The sequence below is a fragment of the Schistocerca serialis genome, chromosome 4, assembly GCF_023864345.2.
Source record: "Schistocerca serialis cubense isolate TAMUIC-IGC-003099 chromosome 4, iqSchSeri2.2, whole genome shotgun sequence".
Lineage (NCBI taxonomy): Eukaryota > Metazoa > Arthropoda > Insecta > Orthoptera > Acrididae > Schistocerca > Schistocerca serialis.
The window spans coordinates 863,672,432-863,700,364 of record NC_064641.1 but is presented as its reverse complement, the minus strand read 5'-3'; the positions used below and the strand labels follow the sequence as shown (position 1 = coordinate 863,700,364).

General features: G+C 38.0%; 1 protein-coding gene across 1 annotated transcript in view; it reads left to right on the top strand.

Annotated features, from left to right (window-relative positions):
* LOC126473517 (tyrosine-protein phosphatase Lar) overlaps window positions 1-27,933 on the top strand; it is a 591,250-nt gene that overhangs the window by 494,941 nt on the left and 68,376 nt on the right. Inside the window, exons 10-12 of the mRNA XM_050100619.1 lie at window positions 9,749-9,882; window positions 10,519-10,669; window positions 19,652-19,951. Coding sequence (XP_049956576.1) covers window positions 9,749-9,882; window positions 10,519-10,669; window positions 19,652-19,951 — 585 coding nt within the window. The remainder of the gene's footprint in view (window positions 1-9,748; window positions 9,883-10,518; window positions 10,670-19,651; window positions 19,952-27,933) is intronic.

The window sequence follows — 27,933 nt, the reverse complement described above, 5'->3', positions numbered from 1 at the left end:
AACGTGTATCTGCATTAGTTGATTGACACCTGCAACCCATAGTACAAAGACTTTCCTCCTATATTAAAGATAACAACCATTTCCTAGATCATCTGAAATATGTGCCCATCCCACTCCCACTACACACTTGCTTGTCACCATTGATGCCATCTCCCTCTACACCAACATCCCCCATGTACATAGTCTGTCTGCTGTTGCAATTTTCTCAGTCAATGCCCACCTGATTTCAAGCCCATGACATCCTTCTTGCTCATATACTTCACCTTCGAGCAGCCGACATACAAATCAGATCAGGGGTATGGTCATGGGAGCCAGGTTGGTTCCTTCCTATGCTAACCTTTTCACGGGTCGCTTGGAGGGGACTTTCCTGGGATCCATAAGCCTTCATTCCCTGGTTTGGTTTAGATACATTGATGACATCTTTTTTCTATATGGACTCATTGTGAGGCTGACCTGTTAAAATTCCAGGAATCTCTTAAATATCTTCTCCTAATTAAATTTCATGTGGTCCTGTTCTGAATCCCATGCCACTTTCCTTGATGTTGATCTCATCCTCACCTGAGGCCAGCTACACACTTCTGTCCACATGAAGCCTACTAACAAACAACAGTACTTACAAATTGACAGTTGCTGCCCTTTCCATGTCAAACGTTCCCTCCCATACAGCCTTGTCATTCAAGGCAAACATATTTGTTCAGATGCAGACTCTTTACAATAATACATCACCAACCTCACTTGAGCCTTCACTGGACATAATTATCCCAACAGCCCAGTTCAAAAGCAGATTTCCTGGGCCATCACATCCAATCCTGGTACTGATGATCCCCCCAAAAAACAACTTCAGAGCACACCACTTCTCACCCAGTATTATCCTGGTCTTGACTGTATCAGTCAGCTACTTCAACAAGGCCATGACTTCATAAAATCATGCCCTGGAATGAGATCCATTCTGTTTGAGATTTTGCCCACCACACCTAGAATAGCTTTTCGTCACCCTCCCAATCTCCGCAATATCCTCGTCAGACCCTATGCTTCTTCTGCACCTATCTCCCTACCCTATGGCTGCTACTCCTGTGACCACCCCCACTGCAAGACTTTCCCTATGCATCCTCCTACCACCACTTATTCCAGCCCTGTAACTGGCAAAACACATACTATCAAAGGGAGAGCCACCTCTGGATGACACAAGTTATATTCCAGCTGTTATGTAAACACTGCTCGGCCTTTTACATTGGCATGACTACCACCCAGTTATCAGTCAGGATGAGTGGGCATGGACAGAGGGTGTATACAGGCAACACAAGATATCCTGTTTCAGAGCATGCTATACAGCGTTACAGTCATGACCTCAGTTCCTGTTTCACCACATGTGCCATCTGTATTCTTCCCCCAGACACCAGTTTCTCAGAACTCCACAGGTGGGAACTAGCACTACAACATGTCTTTGCTTCTTGCCACCCACCTGGCCTTAATTTATGTTAATTCCTACCATCTCAGCATGTATTCACAGCAGCTACTCCTTTCTTCACCCTATTTTAGATTCCTACATCTTTCATTTTCTGATTTGTCTGTTTTTCACCTTCTCCCATCCCACGTCTGTTACATACAATGCATTTAGCTTTTCACTCTTATGAACTTATGCTCGATAGTTTAGTAGTAATCTCTGTCATGGATATTACCCTGTCTTCCACCTTCAAGCTCTCGGGTTTTCAAATCTCATCTGGTGCAGTCCCCAAAAATCAGTCTTTCCTTCTCATCCCGTCCAGTAAGTCTCCCCTGACCTGGGGTTCTGGGTGACTTTTCTGAACTGTACCCCTTTCTCTAAACCTCTCCAGTCCATTTCCTTCACCCCCTCTTCCTTCCCCCTCAATTCTTCTGCCAGAAGAAGGAGCCAGTGGCTCTGAAAGCTTGTAAAAGTTAAATCCTTGTGTGTGTGTGTGTGTTCCCGTGCCACCACTTGGCGAGTAGATTTTTTATCTATCCATTTATACCATATTTAAAATGTATTTTATAAACACTATGTGTAAAACAAACACTGTTATTTTCATATATTATGACAGAGAAAATATTAATAATTCGTTTTGTGAGCATTATGGATTGACTGCTTTGTGTATCAATGCTTCCTGGACACCATAAACTTCCAACTCCTGTTATATCATACCTTGATGTTTATGAATCCACTAGTCTTGAAGAGCTTCCTGTCTCATTTTGATAAGTACTGTTCATTTCTCATAAGTTTTCTTCTTGCCCATATTTAAATATTTTAAATTCACTTTCATACAAATAAAAAGTTAATATTTGAGAAAAGAGCCAACATACAAATTTAGTGTATTGCTCTACTTTTTCGGAATTACAAATTTAAAGTCTGTGCTACAAAGGTTGCATGCATTCTCAGAGTGATAACATAACCCATACAATATAAAAATGACCTATAGTCAACTAGTACAAAACTAAAACAGAGTTTCTCAACTATCCATGTCATTGAAGTGTATTAGTTTCTCCAACAAAATATTTAGAATGCCTATGTACACCGATGGGCAGCAGCTGGCAGTGGGGTTGCACAGCCACTGCCCTCACAGTTTTGACATCTGCCACTGGCTGCACTCCACTGTCTAGTTTACCAGATACCTCAAACAAAATAGATAGTAAACAGTTATAGAACAGACATATAACATGTAAGAACCTTATTACTGTAAGGAATGGGAGGTTGAACTTCAACTTTTCTTCCACAGTATTTGCTTCCTTTCTGTTTTATTCATGTTCTGAAAATTTCTGTAACCTTTCTTTGTGCTTTTCCAGCACACAAGTTAAGCAATATGACTGATAATCCGAACATAAATATATAACAAAGATGATAAAGAAACAACCACACATCTACAGCTTGTGTGTGACATCTCTCTCTCTCTCTCTCTCTCTCTCTCTCTCTCTCTCTCTCTCACACACACACACACACACACACACACACACACACAAACAAACAAATAAGCACAAATGCACAGTATGATGGAGGTATTTTTCTGAAAATTTGAGTGTAAGTTTCATCCTGGTAAGTTCCATTCTTTACAGATTTGGCATAACATAAATTAACTTGACAGTTCATATATTGCTACTGGTTTGGTAACTATAAACACTGACTTTCTTCTGTTTGCCAGTTGTTACACTGTGACAGCATCTAGTATAGGCTATCGTCCATCTACATCTACGTCTACATGATTACTGTGCTTTTCGCAATAAAGTGCTTGGCAGAGGGCTCAATGAACCACCTTCAAGCTGTCTCTGCACTGTTCCACTCTTGAACAGCGTGCGGGAAAAACGAGCACTTAAATCCATAACTGCTGTGCCTTCTTTTTGTCATGCCACAGAACAACTTTCACTCATAATATATCCAAAACAAATAAACATACTGAGATATGGTTTGTGCTAAATTATAGAGGATGATGTGAGAAATATGTATGACATATTCAAATATTTTTTTTTTAATATTTATAATTGCTGGATTATGACATACCAACTTTGTTTTTCTCAATTGTAATTTCTTAATAGAATTATCTCCTTTTTCTGTGGCACTGGAGAGAGCTTTTGAAGTAGAATTCAATGACAGGCCATGTGTGTAATTTGATCAAATAGTAATGAGATAAAAGTACTACAAACCACTGTCCTGCTGCCAAGAGAACAGATCTCAGAAACACACTCTTATTGTACCAAATGTAAGCAAACATGTAATGTGGGTACAGTTTGCAATTTTTTTTATTAAGACTGCCATATCAAGGACTGGAAATGTTGACCTTGAGCATTGTTAGATATTGTAAAGTAATTTTGGACAGGCAGTACTGCATGTTGAATTGTGTCTGGACATACGACAGTACAGGGCTGAATTATACCATTATCACTTGTACAATTTGTACTGTATAATATAACTCTGTACAATGCCACTCATACCATTTATTCAGTATGATCAAACTGGACCAATAAAAAATCAATCCATCAGTTATACGGTATTTCACATTTTCAGGAATGCCTGTGTTTCCTCAAATATTTCTTGTTTTGATTTTTCACAGATATAAAATTCCAGAAGTCTGGTTAGTGTGCAGGCCATTTTGGTTTCCCAAACAACTGATACTATGATATTTATATGTTTTTTATGGTGATCTGTAATTATTAGTGTGAATGGTTGGGATGTCCAAGAATGGAAACTGCAGGTAGGAATACCAGCAATGTAGGAAAAAATAGATTGCTACTAACTATAAAGATGACACCTTAAGTTCAAGACAGGTGCAATTGTAAGACACTTACATACAAGGTTTTGGCCTCAGCCTTCATCAGAAAGAGGAAGAGAAACACACACCTTTCATTCAGACAAGGAAGCACACCTCATGCACACACAACTGCCAACTCCGGCAGCTCAGGCCAGAATGTCAGCATTTTGGCAGTCTAGCTTTTGCTATGTTGTTGATTGTGATATCTCTCATGTTGATACCTAATGGATTGCCTAATGTACAGGGAAATGTCTTACAATTACTGTGCCCACATATCAGACAGGAACTATAGATACTTACGGTTATTTAGAGCCCTGTCAATAAAACTGGAACCAGTTATGTGATACTTGGGAAGATCACACCACACATTGATAGAACAGAGTTGCTTTTTACCCTCTCTCTCAGAGAGTATGGATTTTCAGATGATCATCAGTGCACATTGCAGATATTAATTTTCCGGTGATTTGTGAATGATGCTTTTCTAGTAACGTAATCTTGCATAGAAATCGTGCATCACTTTGTAGTTTAGTAGATTGCACTGTAGTTCCTTCTCTAGATTGCCACACAGATAACAAAATAGTAGATATAGAAATAGATGACAGAGGGATAGAAAAACAATTAAAATCACTCAAAAGAGGAAAGGCCACTGGACCTGATGGGATACCAGTTCGATTTTACACAGAGTACACAAAGGAACTTGCCCCCTTCTTGCAGCAGTGTATCGTAGGTCTCTAGAAGAGCGTAGCATTCCAAAAGATTCGAAAAGGTCACAGGCCATCCCCGTTTTCAAGAAGGGATGTCGAACAGATGTGCAGAACTATAGACCTATATCTCTAACATTGATCAGTTGTAGAATTTTGGAAAAAGTATTATGTTTGAGTATAATGACTTTTCTGGAGACTAGAAATATACTCTGTAGGAATCAGCATGGGTTTCGAAAAAGATGATCGTGTGAAACTGAGCTCGCGCTATTCGCCCACGAGACTCAGAGGGCAATAGACACAGGTTCCCAGGTAGATGCTGTGTTTCTTGACTTCTGCAAGGTGTTTGACACAGTTCCCCACCGTCATGTAATGAACGAAGTAAGAGCATATGGACTATCAGGCCAATTGTGTGTTTGGATTGAAGAGTTCCTAGATAACAGAATGCAGCATGTCATTCTCAATAGAGAGAAGTCTAGCGAAGTAAGCGTGATTTCAGGTGTGCCGCAGGGGAGTGTCATGGGACCGCTGATATTCACAATATATATAAATTACCTTGTGGATGACATTGAAAGTTCACTGAGGCTTTTTGCGGATGATGCTGTAGTATATTGAGAGGTTGTAACAATGGAAAAGTGTACTGAAATGCAGGAGGATCTGCAACAAATTGACGCATGGTGCAGGGAATGGCAATTGAATCTCTATGTAGACAAGTGTAATGTGCTGCGAATACATAGAAACAAAGATCCTTTATCATTTAGCTACAATATAGCAGGTCAGCAACTGGAAGCAGTTAATTCCATAAATTGTCTGGGAGTAGGCATTAGGAGTGATTTAAAATGGAATGATCATATAAAATTAATCATCGGTAAAGCAGATGCCAGCTGAGATTCATTGGAAGAATCCTAAGGAAGTGCAGTCTGAAGACAAAGGAAGTAGGTTACAGTACACTTGTTCGCCCACTGCTTGAATACTGCTCACCGGGGTGGGATCTGTACCAGATAGGGGTGATAGAGAAGATCCAACGGAGAGCATTGCGCTTCATTACAGGATCATTTAGTAATCACAAAAGCGTTACGGAGATGATAGATAAAACTCTAGTGGAACACTCTGCAAAAGAGATGCTCAGTAGCTCGGTAAGGGCTTTTGTTGAAGTTCCGAGAACATACCTTCACTGAGGAGTCAAGCATTATATTGCTCCCTCCTACGTATATCTCGCGAAGAGACCATGAAGATGAAATCAGAGAGATCAGAGCCCACACAGAGGTATACTGACAATCGTTCTTTCCGTGAACAATACGAGACTGGAACAGAAAGGAGAACCGATAGAGGTACCCAAGGTACCCTCTGCCACACACCGTCAGGTGGCTTGGGGAGTATGGATGTAGATGTAGATGTAGATGTAATTTGGAGAACTGTAACCAATTTCAAAAGTCATTTCCATGAAGCTGCCGATAGATCAAAACGTGAGGAATGTGAATGGCATTGGAATATAGAATTCACAAAGCTGTCCTATGCTTGATTCCAGTAGCAAATTCAAGCTGCCTTGTAGTGACATGTGGCTTGAGTCCTACTGCTGCTATAATCTTAGATCCATTTTTTTCATCAGTCAAAGCTCTTTTTCATTGGTGTATTGTATTCTTCACACTTCAAGTTCCTTAAAATCTGTCTGTAATATTTTCAAAGACAGAGCATGAAGGTTTGGCACAGTCAAAATAACTTTCAGCATACAACCATATTGTTACTCGGATAGTCTGGTGACATTCACCATAAATTAAAAGCATATTCACTTTTCGGCCTGTCGTAAACATTATAAAAGTCTGAGCAACTTCACAATCAACTAGTCTATCACTAGAATAGCAGAATAAAGACTGGTAGGCTTCAATCAACAGGGAAACACACGAACTGTACCTGAGTAAGGTGTTTAATTATACGGGGGAGGATCAGAAAGTAATGCACAATAATATTTTTCTCCCCTGGTATTGCAGCTGAAATGTTGAAATTTCACAACAATTCAGTTTGTAGTTTGCACTACAGAGGGTGTTTTGTTTTTGTGTGCAGTTCTAGAAAGACACCCTTGAACTATGAAATAAACATGGTGTGCATGTTACTATCATCAACTTGGGACGAGCAGCGAAGTGTAGTCCAATATTTGTGGACCAAAGGGCATAAAGTGAGTGAAATTCACAGGGACATGCATGACGTGTATGGGGATGACTGAATGGACTGTAGCAATGTGTCCAGCAGTGTGCATTCTTCCAAGAGGACCTTGTGAACCTTAGTGATTGGTCACATTCCAGGTGGCCAGTAACAGTTGCAACCCTGCAGAATGTGAGAGCCACTGAGGCAACAATTTTGAATGACCAGCATATGCAACTGTGAACCTTATCACAGCAGTTCCATATTTCCTATGGTGCAGTGTGTAATACTGTTCATGACACATTGAAATTTTATTAAGTTAGTTCTTGCTGGGTGCTTGAGAACTTGAGAGAACTCTTGACAGTCTGACGACCTTCACCATAAATGAAAAGCATATTCACTTTTTGGCCTGTCATAAACATTATAAAAGTCTGAACAACTTCACAATCAATTAGTCTATCACTAAAATAGCAGAATAAAGACTGGTAGGCTTCAATCAACAGGGAAAGACACGAACTGTACCTGAGTAAGGAGTTTAATTATATGGGGGAGGATCAGAATGTAACATACAATAATTTTTTTCTCCCCTGGCCAGTGAATGGTGACAAGCTTAGATCACTTAATGCATTAAACCAGAAAAGTGCATGACTTTCTGAAAGGAATTGTCACTGGTGATGAGTCGTGGGCGTACACTACATGCCTGAACCAGGCAGACCTCTATGGGCAGGAAACATGCTAGTTCCCCAGTATGAAAAACATTCAAAGTGGCTCAGTCTGCTAGGAAAGTGCTTGTGACATGGACTTTGCTAAACATGGAACTGCTGTGAATGCTGCAGCCTACATTAAAACTTCAGTTAAGTTGCATCGTGCCCTTCGCGACAGATGCCACAGTATTAATGCTGATGGCGTCAAACTTCTTTATGACAATGCTCAACCTCATGGTGCTGCTCCTGTTCATGGGAAAATTGCCAAATTTGGGTGGGAGGGACTCCAGCATCCACCATACATTCCAGACATTGCACCATCAGGTTTTCATCTGTTTGCTCCCAAGAAGAAATTCTTGGCTGGCCAACACTTTGTGACAGATGCAGAAGTGAAATCAGTGGTCCGCAGATGGCTGTACTCCATCCAGATGAAGAGGTCAATATGAAACTGGTAACATGATGGGAGAAGTGTGTCGAGAATGTTGATGACTTTGTAGAAAAGTAGGTAAAAGTTGTAAGTTCATTTGTGTTTTTTTTTGTTTTGTTACCTCGTAAACATTTTGCCAATAAAATTATTGTTTGTTATTTTCTGATTTACGCTGTATTTGGTACAGAAAAATCAGAAATTTGTGGGACCTCTTCACCTGATGATGAGACAGTGGTTTTATGGTGCTTTTATCTTGTTGTTATTTTATCAAATTCCACATATGTTATGTAATTGAAGTCCTCTTTGGAAGCTGTTTCCTATGCTAAACATAGAGTACATTATTCCAAAAAAGTTATTGTCATAATTTGTGAGATATAAATGTTAAAAATTACTAGTGTACATCACAAAATTCACCACATTGTCCATTATAACTTGATGACAAGCACAACTTGGTATATTTACTCATTATGGATATATTAGGGGTGACCTCAATTTGTATTAAGAATAAAAAGAGTTCAGGTACTGCTGTTTAAGCATGCATAGTACTTACCAATTCACAGTATCTTATCCATTATGGCAAAGCTAAGCATTTCGCCAAGTAATATGAGGGCTGGGGCAAAAGTCATTGCAACTATTTTGTTTACTAGCAGATACCAGCCATATTGGGAAATGCAACTCATACACATGAAAGGACAATGTGGGAACTAGATGTGTGGACATTTAAGAACATGCGAACATCATGCCTCACATAGTTATTACAGCAGTGTACAGGAAAATACTAGTCTCATGGTGCAAAATGATTACAGCATAGCACACATACAAGTGACCTGACAGAACTGGATTTAAAGGCCCTCAAAGTAGTCCCCTGCAATATTTACCACATGCCTTCAATTGTGTGGTAAGCACTTAAAATCATTTGCATAACCATTTGGTGCACCATGTCAGAATTTGGTCATCTGTTGTTGCACAGCATTGGGTGTGCCCTCTTGTGTCACAAACTGCCTTCCATGTAGTTTCCTTTACCTTTCATATGACATCAAAGTTACAGGGCGAAAGGTCAGGGGAGTACAGTATGTGCTCCACTTCTCCCCATCCCCAGCACTGCTGTTGCTGCCATAAGCACCCTGCTTTATGTGGTTTTGTGGTGTCATGCAGTATGATTGCACTGTGAAATTCTCTCAGAGTTATCTCTTGGAGAATGACTGATTTGATGTATGAGTACTACTCAACACAGGGTACTTCCATGTCGCATGACACTCGCCACACAACTCTTTTCATAGTGCACTCTGTGCTACTACCAGCAATCACAGTTCCAACTGTTGTCAATACAACACTATGCCTGCATAGCTTGCATGTGACAGATAGCAGTTTGTGACATGCTGGAAGAAAAATAATAGTTGCAATTACTTTTGCTCCAACCCTCATATATAATATTTTAAAGAAGCTGCATCAAATGTACGTCAGTATATGACAGTTATACCTCCTGGATCTCATTGCTGAAGTGAATTTCTTCATTTTCAGTTCCGAGTCAGCCTAGCAATCTGCGTGTGAGTGATATTGGAGAAACATCAGTTACACTTCTTTGGAGCAAGCCTTCCCATTCGAGTGAAAATATCGTCAGCTATGAGCTGTACTGGAATGATACATATGCAAAGGTAGGTTGATTCCAAAAAGATTTGATTTTATGGTATATGTGTTTATTGACAGTTGCTTCTGAATACATGGGTGTTTTACATTTGAACATATGCCTTGTAGCTGAAGATTATAAGTCTGTAATATATAAATGGCCTTACATTCTGAAATAATACAATGCATAGAACACAATAGAAGATAACAAAATCCTAAGTTTACAAATCCCCACGTGTTCTTCTTCCAGGATTAAAAGGAGAGAACAAAACATTTCAGGGGTGTAAAACATAATATTGAGACTGACCTGCCATTTAAAACAATGTATCAAAAGAGAGAGAACAATGGAAGTTTTTTATTTCAATTATTTGGCGTTTATATTGCTGTACATATGTATTTTAATGCCATCCCTTGAATTATATTTCTCCAGTAAGTCTTCAGTGGAATTCTATACACCTAGATCTATAACACAATATGGATCTACAACACGTTTGTGGATCTCTTTATTACATTGTCACCTATAATTTTGGAAACAGAGATTTTCTTTTCTTAGGTATTTGTTTCTGTACCAGATTATTGCAGCCTGCAGCTTTACTTTCTAGTTACTAACAGAATGAAATGTTCCTCTTTGATGTTGTCAATTCATTGCTCGGTTTTATTTCCAGGAGAGGAATCATAAACGAATCCCAGTAGTAGAGAATTTCACATTAACTGGGCTGTACCCTAACACATTGTATTACGTGTGGCTAGCAGCACGCTCACAGAGGGGTGAAGGCGCGACCACGCCTCCAATACCAGTGAGAACGAAGCAGTATGGTAAGCCACACAGTGCTCAGACTATGTTCCTTTTAAAGTCCCCTCATTGACCTTCAGGTCCTCTCCCTGCTGATCAGATCTTTTCATTCTGGAATAATATCTCTTATGAGATAAATCATATGTGCACAAGTTTTAAAAAAGCACAGGTAAGTTTTTGTAAATGCCAGTATCATTCACTGTTTTGCACATAGATTGAAAATGAGCAGTCTCACTTCAGTATATTGTTGTTTATACAGACAGAGCAAGTTTTATACAGAGCACATAATGCATTACAGCACATTCTGTTGCAGTAAAAGCCCACAAGCAAAGCATAAGTAAAGACACATTGCCTACCACCTGTACTTCTTATTCGTAAGTGAGTCACCTGTAAGATGATCAATATTTTAAAATATATGCTGTTACTTATTCAGAATCGTCTCATTGTATGAAGATAAATTTTGAATCCCATTGAGACACACATTTTATCAATTCAGTTGTAATAACAAACAATATTGTGACTGACAATGGAAGATTCTGCCAGCATTTGAAAAATATTACAGATGGCTCATTTTTAATGAGTAGCACTGTAGCACTTAATACTTTTTATTCACTGTAATACTCAGTTAGCTGAGTGGATTGGTTCTGTTTATATTCACTTTGTATGTGTATTGTAACATCACAAGCATTGCATGCTTCCAGATTGGGAATGTTTGATAAATATCACACATATTATATACAAAAACTTTATTTATTACTTATCGTTCTCATTATTTATCATTATTGTTCAATGGCTTAATTTTCACTGTTCCAGCACAGCCTATTTCTTAACAGTATTTGTCACAACATTGCACCAGTTCTGCACTGTTTATATTCACTGTGCATTTTGAGTGCACCTTTCCTGAAAGTTACCGTATAGTCTCACTCACACTATTTATGTTAAGAGTGTGAGAGTGCGTGAGTGTGCGTGTGGACTGCACATGAGTCACCAAATTTATATTTACCACCCATTTTTTTAATGGTCAGTGGCAAATGCAAGATGCTGGATATGCACCTTGATTTTTTTGGGTGCTCAGTTTTTTCCTCTCTTGTTCTTACTCCATATTAGACATTACTTACACCTAGCTCTAACAGTATAAGGAAACTATAGTTCATTTTGTTTTTTGGGATAATCTGATTTCTCTCATCTGCTTTTAAAATTACTTTTTTAATTTTTTATGTCATTTTGTTGTAAAATAGTGTTTGTTAGGCAAAAATGAATCTAGTTGTAATGAATTTCAAATCCATAAACTTGAAATTAATTGTGGAAAAACAGTGAAATTCTTGTTGTCAGACAGAACATTTTAACTTACAATTTAAAATTAAACCATAGATTATACAGAAATCTGTCTGACACACAGGGACCAAGATGGAACTAAGTAGATAGACTAATATGAAATGACAGTGCTTTTTCCTTACATTGAAAATACTGTGAAGACCATAAAATTATTAAAAAAAAACCAAAGTTTAAATTTTTACCAAGAAGTTGCACTTCACTTAAAAAACAAAAAAACTACCAACATTAGCCATTCCCAAGTCTACTTCTTACAATTCAAAGTTAATCTGTGTCCATAGGCACCTGCAAGGGAGAAAGGAGGGGCCACATAATGGCCCCGCACCTCCCCCTCTTGGAATCTGGAGTACAAAGCTTTTATTAATTATAGAATTCTCATGTACATCTAGAAGTGAATGTATAACCATCAGTTTTCTGGGATATATTTGTAATAAGTTTTTTTGTGTTACCTGTAAAATGTAGGTCTTGTGGTTGACATGTCTTGAAACTGACCAACTTATTTATATACAAATGGCAATTTTGGAGTGTTGCCCCCCATCTCTGTACCCCACCTACCAAGATTAATTTCTGTGGACACCTATATCTGTGTCCAGGTATGAGCTCAAGGCATACTGGCCATTTATAATGAGAATCAATAGTTCACTGATCTACCTGATTTCTACTTCTTTTGTGTATATTTCCTGGGATACAGTTGGCTGTTGATTGTCCAGTTGTAATGGGACTACTTCAATGTGATTAAAAAGAGATGTGGCAGCCTCAATTTACCATCAGCTAAAACATTTATCTGGTAGCTTACAAGCTTGTCATGCTACATCTCATCTTTTCCTGGCTCAAGGATCTGAAAAATTCCTAGGACTGGTGAGAAGAGTTCTAATGGGGAATCATCTTCTGTGAATACTCTTTCAATTTTTAATTCTTCATCATCCTGATGAAGTTTGATGGAAGCTGTCACATTGACAGACATATTTTGAGTGTATTAACATGAATTGCATCAGTATCCTGTTTCATGAGAGCTGTTGGTATCTTAGACCATAGATGATATAGACAGTGCATGACATCATAACAGTGAAACTAGCATTTTGATCAGCTGACTGATGGTGGCATCCATTTGCAGGTGACTTCTGGAATACTGTCCAGTTTATCTTTATAAATTGTAGTATTTGCAGTAAATTGTAACAGGGGAGTCTTGAGTAGTATTTGGTTGCAAAGAGGAAGTAAGGCACTGCAAAAAAAAAAAAAAAAAAAAAAAAAAAAAAAAAAAAAAAGAAAGGATTCATCATGAAGGTATTATCTGAATGGGATGGAAATCGGTAGATTTGTTGTACAGTTTCAGAAAAATTGGGTGATTTATTGAAGTGGATGAGCCTTACAAACTGAGCAAGTCAGTACTATGTAGGTCCACCTCAGGTCGTTATGTGAGCAATTATTTAGCTTGGCAATGATTGGTAGAGTTGTTGGATGACCTCCTGAAGCATGTCATGCCAAATTCTGTCCAACTGACGTGTTAGGTCATCAAAATTCCAAACTGGTTGAAGGGCCCTGCCCATAATGCTCCATATAGATCCAGAAACCTTGTTGGTCAAGGTATGGGTTTGTAAGTTTGTGAAGGTAAGCTGTAGAAACTCTTGCCATGTGCAGGTGGGCATTATCTTACTGAAATCTAACCCCAGATGACCTGACATGAAGGGCAAAGAAATGAAGCATAGAATGTCATCGTTGTGCCACTGTGCTATAAGACAGCTGCACATGACAACCAAAGGGGTCCTGCTATTACAAGAAATTGCATCCCAGACCATCACTCCTCATTGTCAGGCAGTATGGTGGTGTCAGTCAGATTGGTATCCACTGCTGTCCAAGCGAGGCACCTCGAGATACGTCTTCATCCTGGAATCTCATTGACTGGAGTAAAGTTGTCTTCAGTGATGAGTCTGGCTTTGAATTGAGCCCCAGCGGCAAGTGAAGATGTGTCTGGAGCCTTGAATAAATCATCCAGTTTTTCTGAAAATGTAATCATTTTTTTGTCTGTACGTGTAAGTCTCATCTACTGGTTTCCATACCATTTGGATAATTCCTTCATGGACTGTCATTTTTTGTGTCTTAGAGTGTATTTTGTACCACAAACAGCCCCTGTAGTTTCATAGAGTTCCGATAGGTGGCAGCTCTATATGTAGTGCCGATGGTACTGTTACCGATGACTGTGCCGCTAAAGCGGAGTTATTGAACACAGTTTTCCGAAATTCCTTCACCAGGGAAGACAAATGGAATATTCCAGAATTTGAAACGTGAATGGCTGCTAGCGTGAGTTTCTTAGAAGTAGATGCCTTAGGGGTTGAGAAGCAACTCAAATCGCTTGATGCGGGCAAGTCTTCAGGTCCAGATTGTATACCGATTAGGTTTCTTTCAGATTACGCTGATACAATAGCTCCCTACTTAGCAATCATATACAACCACTCGCTCACTTATAGATCTGTACCTACAGATTGGAAAATTGCGCAGGTCGCACCAGTGTTTAAGAAGGGTAGTAAGAGTAATCCATCGAATTACAGACCTATATCATTGACGTTGGTTTGCAGTAGGGTTTTGGAGCATATACTGTATTTAAACATTATGAATCACCTCGAAGGGAACGATCTATTGATACGTAATCAGCATGGTTTCAGAAAACATCGTTCTTCTCACGAAGTAATGGCCGCTATCGACAGGGGATCTAAAGTTGATTCCGTATTTCTAGATTTCTGGAAAGCATTTGACACCGTTCCTCACAAGCGACTTCTAATCAAGCTGCGAGCCTATGGGGTATCGTCTCAGTTGTGCGACTGGATTCGTGATTTCCTGTCAGGAAGGTCGCAGTTCGTAGTAATAGACGGCAAATCATCGAGTAAAACTGAAGTGATATCAGGTGTTCCCCAGGGAAGCGTCCTGGGACCTCTGCTGTTCCTGATCTATATAAATGACCTGGGTGACAATCTGAGCAGCTCTCTTAGGTTGTTCACAGATGATGCTTTAATTTACCGTCTAGTAAGGTCATCCGAAGACCAGTATCAGTTGCAAAGAGATTTAGAAAATATTGCTGTATGGTGTGGCAGGTGGCAGTTGACGCTAAATAACGAAAAGTGTGAGGTGATCCACATGAGTTCCAAAAGAAATCCGTTGGAATTCGATTACTCGATAAATAGTACAGTTCTCAAGGCTGTCAATTCAACTAAGTACCTGGGTGTTAAAATTACGAACAACTTCAGTTGGAAGGACCACAAAGACAATATTGTGGGGAAGGCAAGTCAAAGGTTGCGTTTCATTGGCAGGACACTTAGAAGATGCAACAAGTCCACTAAAGAGACAGCTTACACTACACTCGTTCGTCCTCTGTTAGAATATTGCTGCGCGGTGTGGGATCCTTACCAAGCGGGATTGACGGAGGACATGGAAAGGGTACAAAAAAGGGCAGCTTGTTTTGTATTATCACGTAATAGGGGAGAGAGTGTGGCAGATATGATACGCGAGCTGGGATGCTTACCAAGTGGGATTGACGGAGGACATGGAAAGGGTGCAAAAAAGGGCATATTGTTTTGTATTATCACGTAATAGGGGAGAGAGTGTGGCAGATATGATACGTGAGCTGGGATGGAAGTCATTAAAGCAAAGATATTTGTCGTCACGGCGAGATCTATTTACGAAATTGCAGTCACCAACTTTCTCTTCCGAATGCGAAAATATTTTGTTGAGCCCAACCTACATAGGTAGGAATGATCATCAAAATAAAATAAGAGAAATCAGAGCTCGAACAGAAAGGTTTAGGTGTTCGTTTTTCCCGCGCGCTGTTCGGGAGTGGAATGGTAGGGAGATAGTGTGATTGTGGTCTGATGAATCCCCTGCCAAGCACTTAAATGTGAATTGCAGAGTAATCATGTAGATGTAGATGTAGATGTAGCCTTCAAAATGGCATCTGCAACAAGAGATGTATTCCAAAAAGAGAGCTGTCACTTTGTTTCTTTTGGCGGTAAACCAGAGCATTGCAAGGTATTCATAGGCACTGGCAGAACATTTACAGAGACCTGACCATGAACAAAAGCACACTTTGTCATTGGGCAAGGCTTCTGTCATCATTGCAACAAGGTAATGCAAACCTATCCGATCTCCCATGCACCAGCCAGCCAGATACAGCTGTGACTCATATAACGTTGAGACATACGGACACTGTGACCTGAAGTGATCGATGGACCGCAGTCAGACTTCTCGCTGCTCAGCTGACACACTCGTCCACCAGTTGGGATACTCAAAGATGTGTGCCCACTGTATTCCTTGCTGCCTAAAAGAAGATCATAAACTGCAACAGAGGATCATCTGTTCGGAATTGCTTTGCACATTACAAGGCCGAGCACGACAATTTACCGTCTAACATCGTCATAGGCGATGAAACATTGGTTCATCATTTTGAACTAGAAACAAAATGGCAATCTGTGGAGGGGCACCGTGCCATCTCTCCTCTGAAGAAAAGGTCAAAGCCACATCCTCAGCCAGTAAAGTCATGGTGATGGTCTTCTGGGACTTTGGAGGGGTTATTCTGTTTGATGTCCCCCCTCATGGTGCAGCTATCAACTCCGAAATGTACTGTGCTACCCTCAGGAAATTGAATAAATGACTTCAGCATGTTTGTTACCACAAAAATGTTAACAAACTTCTCCTTCTCCGTGACACACAAGGCGCCACACGAGACTGTGCTCCCAAGAGGAACTCACAAAACTTCATTGGACTGTTCTGCCTCATCCATCCTAAAGCCCAGATCTCGCATCTTCCGACTTCCATCTGTCTGGCCCAATGAAGGATGCACTCTGTGGGAAGCAGTATGTGGATGATGGTGGGGTTATTGATGCAGCAAAGTGTTGCCTGCAATATTGACCACTAGAGTGATACCATGTGGGCATACAGGTCCTCTCATTAAGGTGGTCATGACATTGAACAGAGATTATGTTGAAAAATAGGGTTTTTGTAGCCAAAAGAGTGGGGAATAATATAGTGTATTGGTATCCTGAATAAAACTAACATACTTTCAGAAAAGAAGTGTTGCGTTACTTATTGAATGTCCCTAATAAAAACTATTGTAACTGTCAGCTTCACTTTGGGTAGTCTGTAATGGTAGAAATGTAGGTTTTTAACCACTGTCACATGACTTAGGTGTTGGTTTCGAACCTTAACACATCAGAGATAGAGGTGTGCACTGTCTATATGTATCTTTGGTTTAAGATTAGTATGGATCTCCATGAAACAGAGTGATAAACTTTGTCAAATAGTATGAATCCCACAACATAGTGGTAAATCAAACTCATAACGAATTTTGTAATTTCATTCATGGCTTGCAAATGGTCTCTTGTGCTATACACATTTCTAAAACCAAATTGTTTTCTTTTCCTGATTAAAAGCAATTATTTTTGTGTTATCATTTTGGTGAGTAAATAGTGCATTAAAGAGAAGAGCCTGTTAGATCTATAGCTTTGTATATCTTGTCTGTCTCATTTCTTCTCAGGCAAAACAACTGCAGCATTGTTCCAGTTTTGGGTAAATGTCTATCTCCATAGGCAATATGGAAATATTTTTACAATAATTTGTATTGCAATACCGTCATCTCCAGGTGCCTTTCATTTTTCATTCCTTGAATGGCTTTATACTCCTCATATAGCATTTTCATGTAATGGCACGGTTTCCATGTATATTTTGTGTGCATCTGTGCAATTTCTTGAACTTTATGGATTTTTAAAGAGCTAACTGAATCCTTGAGCAATTTTCACTCTGTTGTTAGTTACTGTGCCATCTGTCAGTCAATGAATTTGATTTCTGTCAATGAAGTTAGTTCTGCTATGTAGAAAGCATTGTCACTCGAGAGTGAAGACAGTAGGCACATGGCAGAACTCAGAAGGAGAACTGTCCTCACTATACAAGTCTTCAGAACAAGAAACAGCTTCTGACAAACAGGCACATGAGTATTAAAGTAGGAAAGAATTCATCAGAACATTTGTGTGGTATGTTTTGTTATATGACTGTGAAACAGGTGTCCCAATGGAACAGGATATAAAACACATAGAAGCAATAGAAATGTGGATGTGAAGAAGGGAAAAGTTGAGCGAGTCCAGGTAGATGAAACAAGGAATTGGTCACTTGGTCACTACTGTAGGAAAGAGGGAAACAAAATTCTTTAGCCATCTTGATGAATTCTTGATGACTATATTGGAAGGAAAGGTTTTAAGGAAGAGGAAGACTATGAAGAATCATCTGGATTCTGTGATGGATGGGTTTAAATTTAATCAGTAATCTAGACTGAAATTTAAATGCTCTGCAGAGGAGAGCCTAGCTTTTAGAAGATGATGGTGATGACATTTCTGTTTTGTTTTATCATTCCCTTATTGTTATCTAGTTTTTGTCTTCAGATCACCTCAAATATATTTTTAAACTGTTTCATTTTATTCAGCAAACTCTGTCATATTCCTTTATTGTTTGTGTGTAGCTCTTTACTCTTCTTTATTGTTTTGTTCAGTCAATTCTATTACTCATTTCAACAATACACAGCATTTTTCCTAATGTGTATTTTTCCTCTATATAAATATAACAGCCTGTTATTAAGTGTCTGTAATATTATACAGCGAAAGATATTTATAGAGAACCTGAAGTATTTGTCATGATCAGTTGCTATCTGCATTGCAAAACTAATAAAGAAATATATAAAAGGAAGTGAAGTTAAAAATATATGAGAGAAGAGTATGACAAAACAATTTTAGCAAGTGGAAGGACGGATGTTTAATACCATGTGTCAGAAATACACGATACAAATGTAAAAGCTGTCAGAAGAAACAGAAAGCAGTCTCTCTCAGAAAAAAAGAAATTTGAAAAAAGACAGTGAAGATGTTGGGCACAAGTTCACATTAAAGAAAAAAAGTGTAAATTTTTAAATTTTGTTTAATTTTTCATTACTTTTTACTTTTATGTTATGCTGATTTTGTTTTGACTCTTTGCTTCTTATGTTTTATTTGCTTCATATTCTGTAGTTTAAAGTAAACTGGTCAGTTACCACCTTGTTATGTCTTTTAGTAATCTCCCATCTCTTTTGTAGTACATCCTACATACAGAGAGATATTTTAAGCATTGTTATCCTCCTTGAGTCAAGGGTTTTAAAAAACTACCCATGTATTTAGGATTTTAGAGTAACATAAAAGCTTTTTGGTGGGCAGATGATGTAAAAAATGTTTTTATACTCGATGTGTACAGGAAAATTTATTATATTTTTTGTTTTGTTTCCATATTGTTCCATTAGTTTTTAATGTGGCTTAGTAAGAGTTTATTATTTTTTTATACTTTATTTATCAGCAGATGAAGTTATCAGATTGTCCACATAGTATGTAAATGACAGTTACATAGATTATTTACATTTATGAAAAAGAAAACAACAGAACATCCTTTCCAAAGACATTAACATCTCCACAGACTGGAACACTTAACAGTTACACCTGACCTCCTTCCATCATTTATCTACCTCTCCAACCCTCTATTGGTATGATACAGTGTATTCCAAACCCATTCCCATATCCTGTACCTGCAAAGGCATAGCTGTGCTAGAAAGTCAGGTGCAATTAGAAGGCTAGGCAGAGTCCAAGAGGCCACATAGCGAGAGCCCTGTCTGAACACAGTGCCAGGTGCGCCCCCACAGAATGTGCGCGGCGAGGCAGTGGGTCCGACATCGATACGTGTCACGTGGGATCCACCACCAGCAGACCGCAGCAACGGCCGAATCGTCTACTACAAGCTGCAGGCAGTGGAGGCTGGCCGTTCAGACTCCGAAGCACATGTCATCACCCTGCAGGACAACACCTCGTTCACTCTGGACGAGCTCAAGCGATGGACCGAGTACCGCATCTGGGTGTTGGCTGGAACCAGTGTGGGAGATGGACCGAGCAGCTACCCCATCACAGTCCGTACCCACGAGGACGGTACGTAACTGCAGGGTGGCGGCGTGCACTGGTGGCGGGCTCTCTCTGTCTCTTTTTCTCTCTGTTTCATTTCTCTTCAGTTCATTGGGTGTGCGAACAGAATAGCCTTATGTATATTACAGTTTGTATTGTTGGAGAGTGGATTATTTTTTCATGTGATGATTGGTATTTGACTAATTAATATTATTACTTTCACAGTGTCAATAACATTTTGTTGCATATTTATTCAAAAGTGTAGGGACACCCGAGAAGTTTGTAGTACTTGACTGCTGTGCTGGTCAGACATCACTTATTATCCAGATACTTGATGTTGTGTAATTCCACGCATCCTGTATTTTCATGGAAGTATGTAATTGTCCAATAAAATGCCCCAGTTTCTGCTTGATTTCTCTCATTATCTGTAAAAGGACATGTTACTATAAAGCATTATTAATTTACAAACCAGTATTTGATTGCTATGTTTTGCATTTGACATGCATAAAACTACAGTTTATGTGGAAACCGTGCAAAGTGTTATTTGTTCCATTATTAAGGGTATTTCTTTAATAGTGTTCAAGCAATATGGCATGCCTTAGCAATGGTCAAACAGTGGTCAACCTGAGAAGTTTTCATTCTTATTTTGTCAGTGTAACTTGACCCCTTGCCCAACCCCCCCACATCATCCTCTCCTCACGGTAGTAAAATGTATAAAGGATCTGTGTAATTGATTGAATATTTTGGTTTGTGACATATCATGTAAATCCAGTTATAACTACATGATCTCACTGATCTATGCATTCTGATATGATCTGCCTGTATTTATTCAAAATCACATGTTTTATAAATGTTTGATTTGATGATTACTGTTTTTGCTCTTTTAATTTAATTTTAATGAGTGAAACTTATTTTCCTCTGTTTCTTACTTCACATACAGTTAAAAATTGCTGACACTATGAAATAGAATGAAACATGAAAACAAGTAAATTACCATAAATTTAGTTTCTGGTTGTTTGCATAATCATTCAATCTCCAAAAATATTTGTGAGTGGAGTTTGATTGTTTCTCCAAAGTCCAATATCATTCTGTCTGTAGTTCCTTCAGTTAGTAGTGTTGCTCTGCTGTATAATTTAGTTAAAATAGACTACAAAAGCTACTTCTGTTCACACACCCTTATTTAGAGTAATTACCAAGACAAGTTAATATTTTGAAGGTGTCCAGGTGTAAAAAATAACATAAATGTTAATAGTGTAGGTAACTGACAGGTTTCTTTTCTTGAATTCTCAGTAAACCCAATAATTATATGTCATAGTCATGTGCCTGAAAAGAATCTGAAAAAAGCAGTTGAGATTAATCAAAAAGATAAATTTCCTTAGCCCTCCTTGTTCCTGACATGATTTTAATGCCTTTTGAATTATCACCACCTTACACCTTGCCCACAACTCCATCGTGAGGACTCAAACCATCATTACCTGTTTCCACTGATCATGTAACAATTCAAGTATTCATACCTCTTATTATACTCTGATTCAGAGACACATTTTAAATACTAGTACAGTATTTCTCATTCTTACAGATAATTTTTGGAAACATAATAATTTTTAATGTAGGCTCAGTATTTTTGATACTATCAATATATTTTCTTGTAAACTATTTTTGGAGTACTTTTTGATACTAATGTTTATAAAATTTTTGAAATATATTACATTTTTTGTGTGTGTGAGTGTATGGGAAATCCGTAACATTTTTTGTGAGGGTTATATCGAGGAAAGCTAAAAAAAAAAACTATTTTGCTAATTGCTTTCTTTTTTCTATTTTGAACAAATGGAGGCCTTCCAGCCACTGGAAGAGGGAGAGGTCTATGGCTTGTATATTAATTTTTAATAATCACTGTCATTTGCCTTCCCCATTTTTGCATTCCGAAAATAGGATTTACAAGTAAATGGAAATGACTGTGTGTTGTTTAATGGCCCAGTTTCTTTTCTATAATTGTATAGAGCAGTTAAATCACTCACTCTCACATATTTGTATTGCCCTTGCTTTCACTAGCACACTAAAATCACGTGAATGTTTTTGAAAAAAAAAAATTATCACATACAGCACAGTTTTTGCCTTTGTTTTCCAGTACTTATTGATTTTAGATTTTTTTGTTGCTTTCTGTTTTGATTACATTTTACTGCACATTGTGTATTTATAGATTCACATTTTACTGCATGTTGTCATTGTAAGTTTCCCTTTCCATTCACAGTCCTCAGTTTTCCTCTCCTTTACCGTCCTTTATAATATGATCAGTTTCTCTTAAGGCCTTAACTTAGGCAACGCATATGTGTTGCACTGTTGTCATTCACCTAGGCACTTATCTGGCACTTTATTTTACTGTGATTGACTTTGCACCAATGATTTAAGTTTCTTTTTGAACTCACTATTGTGTAATGTATATTGCCAATGTGTGTAATGTGTGTACGTGCGTGCGTGTGTATTTAATTTTGATTTTCTTTTGTGCTGTAAGTATTCATATTGATGCTGCTCTTTGTTTTTATTTGTCTGGCATTAAACAGCCAGTGAAAATTCACTGTTACTTACAATGTGTGCATATTTTTCATTAATATGTGAACTTACAGCACATATCACTTTGCACTGCTATATTTGAGGTACTTATTAGCATAGTCATTCACTGTTGTATAGAAGTCATGTGCCACAAGTACTGAGCAGTGATCTTTGCATAGCTCTCAGAATGTCTTCACATTCCTTAGCACAAACACAAGTTTGTTGGAATGGTCTTCCTAAAAATTTTGTTCACCTATTACCTTAATTGCAAAGCTATCTTTCTCAACCTGTCATATAACCACAAATACAGTTTTCTACAATTATTGCAAGTTTTCTGGTCAATTTGGTCTTGTAGACACTAGCTTTTCACAAAAACACTATTAAACACACTAATAACCTGTTACTGGACATGATTATTATTTGTGGAGACATGACCTTCTTTTATTTTTAGTCTCTTTGTACTTGTAAAACTTTCACATTACCACATTTGAATACCAATACACATCTGTACATGATTGGCACTATCCCTAAAAAATCTGATGGTGTAAAAATGAAGTATTAATTTATTACTTTCCTAACTTGTTGAAACATTGTGCATGGTTTGACAGCAATTTTCTCACTTTATGAAGCAGTATCATAATGCTTTTTGTTCTTTAAAGGAAATGCTACCCTCCTGTCAAATTAAACCTGTTTATGGAAATACTGGTGCAAATTAAACAAGGCACTTGTGCAACAAATTTTAGATGTGGAATGTATGGATCTGATTCAATGACCAGTGTACACATATTCACAAAATTTGTACGAAATTCTGAAAAAAGATTTAGTGTATTTGTTATTTATGTCAGCCTTGTATTCAATGCAGTTCATTAGAAATAATTTCTAAAGTATCCCATGTACGCAGTAAAATATGGAGTTTTCATTTAAAGCAGTATGAATATAAAAGTCTTACACAAAATAATTATTGACAATAAGTAGAAAAAAAACTTGTGGAAAATTACATAATTTAATGACAAAGTAGTAGCTTACAGTTGGGTTTATGAGTGGAAAAGTTAAGAAAAAAAATAACACTGAATTGAATCAGATTATCTTTAGCTTATGGTGTGATGTGTCTTAACACTACTAAGAGAAAGAGTTTGTTAAACAGCAGACAGTGAACAGATTAACCCAGTTCAAGTGTGCTTGTTGTATCACATATAAGTTAGACTTTTATTGCTTGCACTGTGAAGAGACTGAATGAAAAGTCTTATGAAGAGTCCCATTCTAGCAAACAGTTTAAAAGTGATGTGACAAACAAACTTCAGTGTGCAGATAATGAACATCTTACTCTACAAGTGAATGAAACTTTTGCATACCAACAGCTCCTTTTGTCTTTTCACAGTGTGTAATATTGTAAAAAATATAGAAAAGGAGGAAGGTAAAGATATGTTAGCAACATTGATTAGGACAATTTAAGTTATAGATTTATTCATTGAAAAGAAAGAAAAGCAGAGAAAAGCACATAAATATTTCAGTTATAGAGGGAAATCTAATAAAAGTAAGTGAAACTTAAGATAAAAAAATTGAGATAGATAAAAATCTGAAAATTAAAAAAAAAGTAATCCGTATATAAAAATTTAATCAAAATGAACAGCCCTGGGTCAATACATGTTTGTAAGCTTGGCTACCATGTTAATTTCTTATGACCAAGGTCATTTGCTTTTCTTCTTCATCTTCTTCTTCTTATTATTATTATTAATCTTTCTTCTTGCTACACTGAGTATTATGAACATTAGCTCCAACCTTGTTGTGGCTCTTGACCTCTATACCATACCATTACATATACTGTAGTAGGCACTGACACAATCACTTACATTCTTGAAATTTTCTTAATTTTAAAATTTTCAGTGTTGCCTCATTAATATTATACACTTCTGGTCACTTAAAAAGGATGTTGTCAGTGGTAGCTGTATCTGGTTTAACTATCTTTGTTTATCTGCCTTTTTTAGTGCAGTTTCTATTTCCCCATTCAATCTCTGCAAAGTAATAGAACCATGAGTGAAGAAGATCGGTGCATTACACCTCCCACTGGTGTGTACACACTGACATACACTAAATGAACGAACAATGAAGCCTGTGGTTTGCCATTGGCTCTGCCTGATGTGTTCAGTATGGCTGCTGAAGGCCCTGCAATCCATGGTAGTCTGTATCTGTGTAATAAAGTCAGTGTGCTGATGCCCCATTGTCTACTCCACAAGGAAGCTGTAGCTACATAACTCTTGCACTCATTGCCTTAAATCATGCCTCTTTATGTTAATCCAATTTTAATTTTCTTCCACATCATGGTTGCCACACTTAATTTTCCTGACAATGAAAAATGATATGAAGATAATTGAAGGGTAAACAGGGGAAAGATCAGTACAACAAATAAAGGTCTTAAGAGGGATTCAAACACTGAAAAGAAAAAAGGCAAAACTTACCACACAGTTGAAGTGCTGAGTGGTAGACAGGTGCATAAAAAATCATTTGTTGCTAAGCTTTCAGACAATAACTGCCTGATTTCTAACAAACAAGGCAGACATAGGTAAATCTGCATGAGCTTTCAAGCCTGACTGGGTTGAGGGTTGTGTCAGATGGAATGTGTGAGATGAACAAGATGGGGAGGAGAGCAACAGAAGAATGAAGGAAAGGGAATGTTAGGGCTAGAGGAGAGGCAGTAACAGTAGAATGGGATAGGGATGTGGCCCCTGGGAACTCAGCCTCGAACAGCTAGGGGAAGCTGCATTGTGATACACAATGAAATAGGCTGTGTGGGCCAAGACAAGATGGAGGAGGGGAGCAGGACTGCATTTGAGACTGAAGAACAGAGGGAATGTAGATGAATGAAGTAAGCTAAAATGATGGGAAGCTGTTTGGGAGAGAATGCATGGCAACAGGAGTAGAAACTGGAGCGGGACGAGGGATAATGGAGATTAAGGCATGAGAAACTGCAAAATCGTAGGATGTTTTGTAGGGATAGTTCCAGTTTATGCAATTTGGAGAAACTGATATTGGGAGAGAGAACCAACAGGCTTGAGTTGAAGTCAGCTATGTTGTGCTCAGCAGCATTGGGCTGTCAACTCCGTTAATAGGCCACAGTATGGTAGTGGCTATTCATTACATTGGATAGCTGGTTGATGGTCGTCCCCACATAAAATGTTGTGTAGAAATTGCTCTGGAGCTGATATAAGAGGATATCCAAAAATGCTCACATAGTGTTGATCAGGGAAGAGCTTCCATAGTACTCTTTTTTTTTTCTTGCTAGGTTTTTTTTGCCTGTAGTGAGTTTTTCAGCTGTTCCGATTTTTCCTTTTTTTCGTTTCATGTTTCTTTCTTTGCTTGTTTTTCACAATTGCGGGTATCAAAAAACCGTGTGCAGTTGTGAAATTTTGTTTTATGTTTGGTAAAAGATGACACTATGGGAAGAACTCAACTGTAAGGATATTTTCCTTGTTTAAAAAATAGTAACATGGTGATTGCTGACGAACCTCAATTTGGACATCTGTCAATAGACCTTATAGATGAAAATGTTGAAAAAATCTATGAACTGGTTTTTGAAGATTCACAACGGACCATGACAGAGTTAAATGGATTTTCTTAGGTTGAAACAGTGAATTTTAACAAAAAGTATGGGAGTGAGTAGGGTTGCTACCATATTTTGCCCTGGGATCTGACTGACCAGAAAAAAAAGAGCACTGAATGGCTTGAAAGGAAAGCTCTAAATCAGCCCAGATTTGAAATACAGCAGTTAGTTTGGATGCAAATCCATACAAATAGAAGTGATTCACATAAGGGATTACTATTTTCAGTCAGAGTTCAAAATAGGAAACTGAAAAGTTGACTTGTCGTGTCTTAATGAATAGTTAATTAATCACTAATTGACCAGGTCAACTTGAAGTTTATTACTGAGACTAAATTCAGCTAGGAAGTCCCATGTGTACTAACTAAGTCCAACTGGAAATTTTCTGCCCATTAGCAGCAGAGTTCAGTGAAGCTGTAGTCAATGGCGAGAGCAACAGCTTCACACTTGTGAAAGGCTTGTCTGCTCATTGAAGTTGAGAGTATCTAGAACTGCTCTGCGTTTTCTATATGGAGGGTCTGAGAAGGTTGCATTAACTGTGTGCCTTAAAAATACTCAACCTGTTGGGGTAGGGGTCTGGTTTTCCACCAACACAGCTGTATCATTGCACCAGTTTCTGGGCAAAAATGGCATGACCCCTGTGCCCCATGTCTCTTATTCACCTGATCTAACCATGTGTGATTTCTTCTTGTTTCCACAAATGAGTAAGGGCATGGAAGGATACCAGTTTCTTACAGATTAAGTATCAACACTGATTGCATTATTTTTTTTAAATGACTGGTTACAGTTCAATATGAACCATCCTCAGCTATTAGCTGGATGGATTATTTGTGTAACTGGTATAATCAGATCTGAGGATGGTTCATATTGAACTACAACCAGTCATTAAAAAAAAAAAAAAAATTATATACTGCATCATATGTCCAGTTGCACAGCATGTAAGGACAAAATAAAACACTGAAAACAAAAAAATACATAAAGTCACTCCAGATCTTGGACTATGTAAGTAGCAGAAAAAAATATTGACAGTAAGCAAGCCAGTGATCAGTAAGAGACACTTAAGAAAACATAGAAAAATGGAACTTTTTAAATGTGTGGATTTATTTACCCTGTCAGAATGGAAGGGAGATAAAACAGAAAAAAGGAGAAGTGAGGAGTCAGATTGAGAAAAATTAAACTTAGGACAACAGTAGTACATCTGCACACAAACGCAAACGCAAATGTGCACACAAATGCATGCAAGCACATGCACACATGTGCACACGCGCGAACGCGTGTGCACACGCACACACACACACACACACACACACTTGCTAAGTACCCTAGTAATGTGCTGCAAGTGATTGATTACTCAAAGATGACAGCTGAACTTCAAGACGATAAATAGGATTATAGTAAAGAATAGAGCAGAACTTGAATTGAAGGAAGAAAATGTAGAAGTTAAGAACTAACTAACATTCAGAAATGTAAATAAAAGAAAAGAAAACTAGATGTGTAAGGATACAGGGAAAAATTTGGTATAGTAATAATAATTGGAATTGTTATCATTATTGTTATTTTATTATAGGCACAAGAAAGAGGAAAATGTAAAAGAGGAAAAAAAAAACATGGGACAAACATAAGTGCAGGGATGGAAAGATAGGGCTTGAAACAGATAAAAATAGGGGTCAATTTCCATATTCAGAATTGTGACTGGGTTAGCGTATTTGTATGGCTGAAGTGGTAAAACAAGTACCTAAGAACTTCATGTGTTCTACAGAATGCTTGAAAACAGGGTATTAGATGTCATTGGGGTGTATAACTTGTCTGTGACATAAAGAATCGTAGGACAAAAACTTACAGAAAAGTTAGTGGACTGCATACG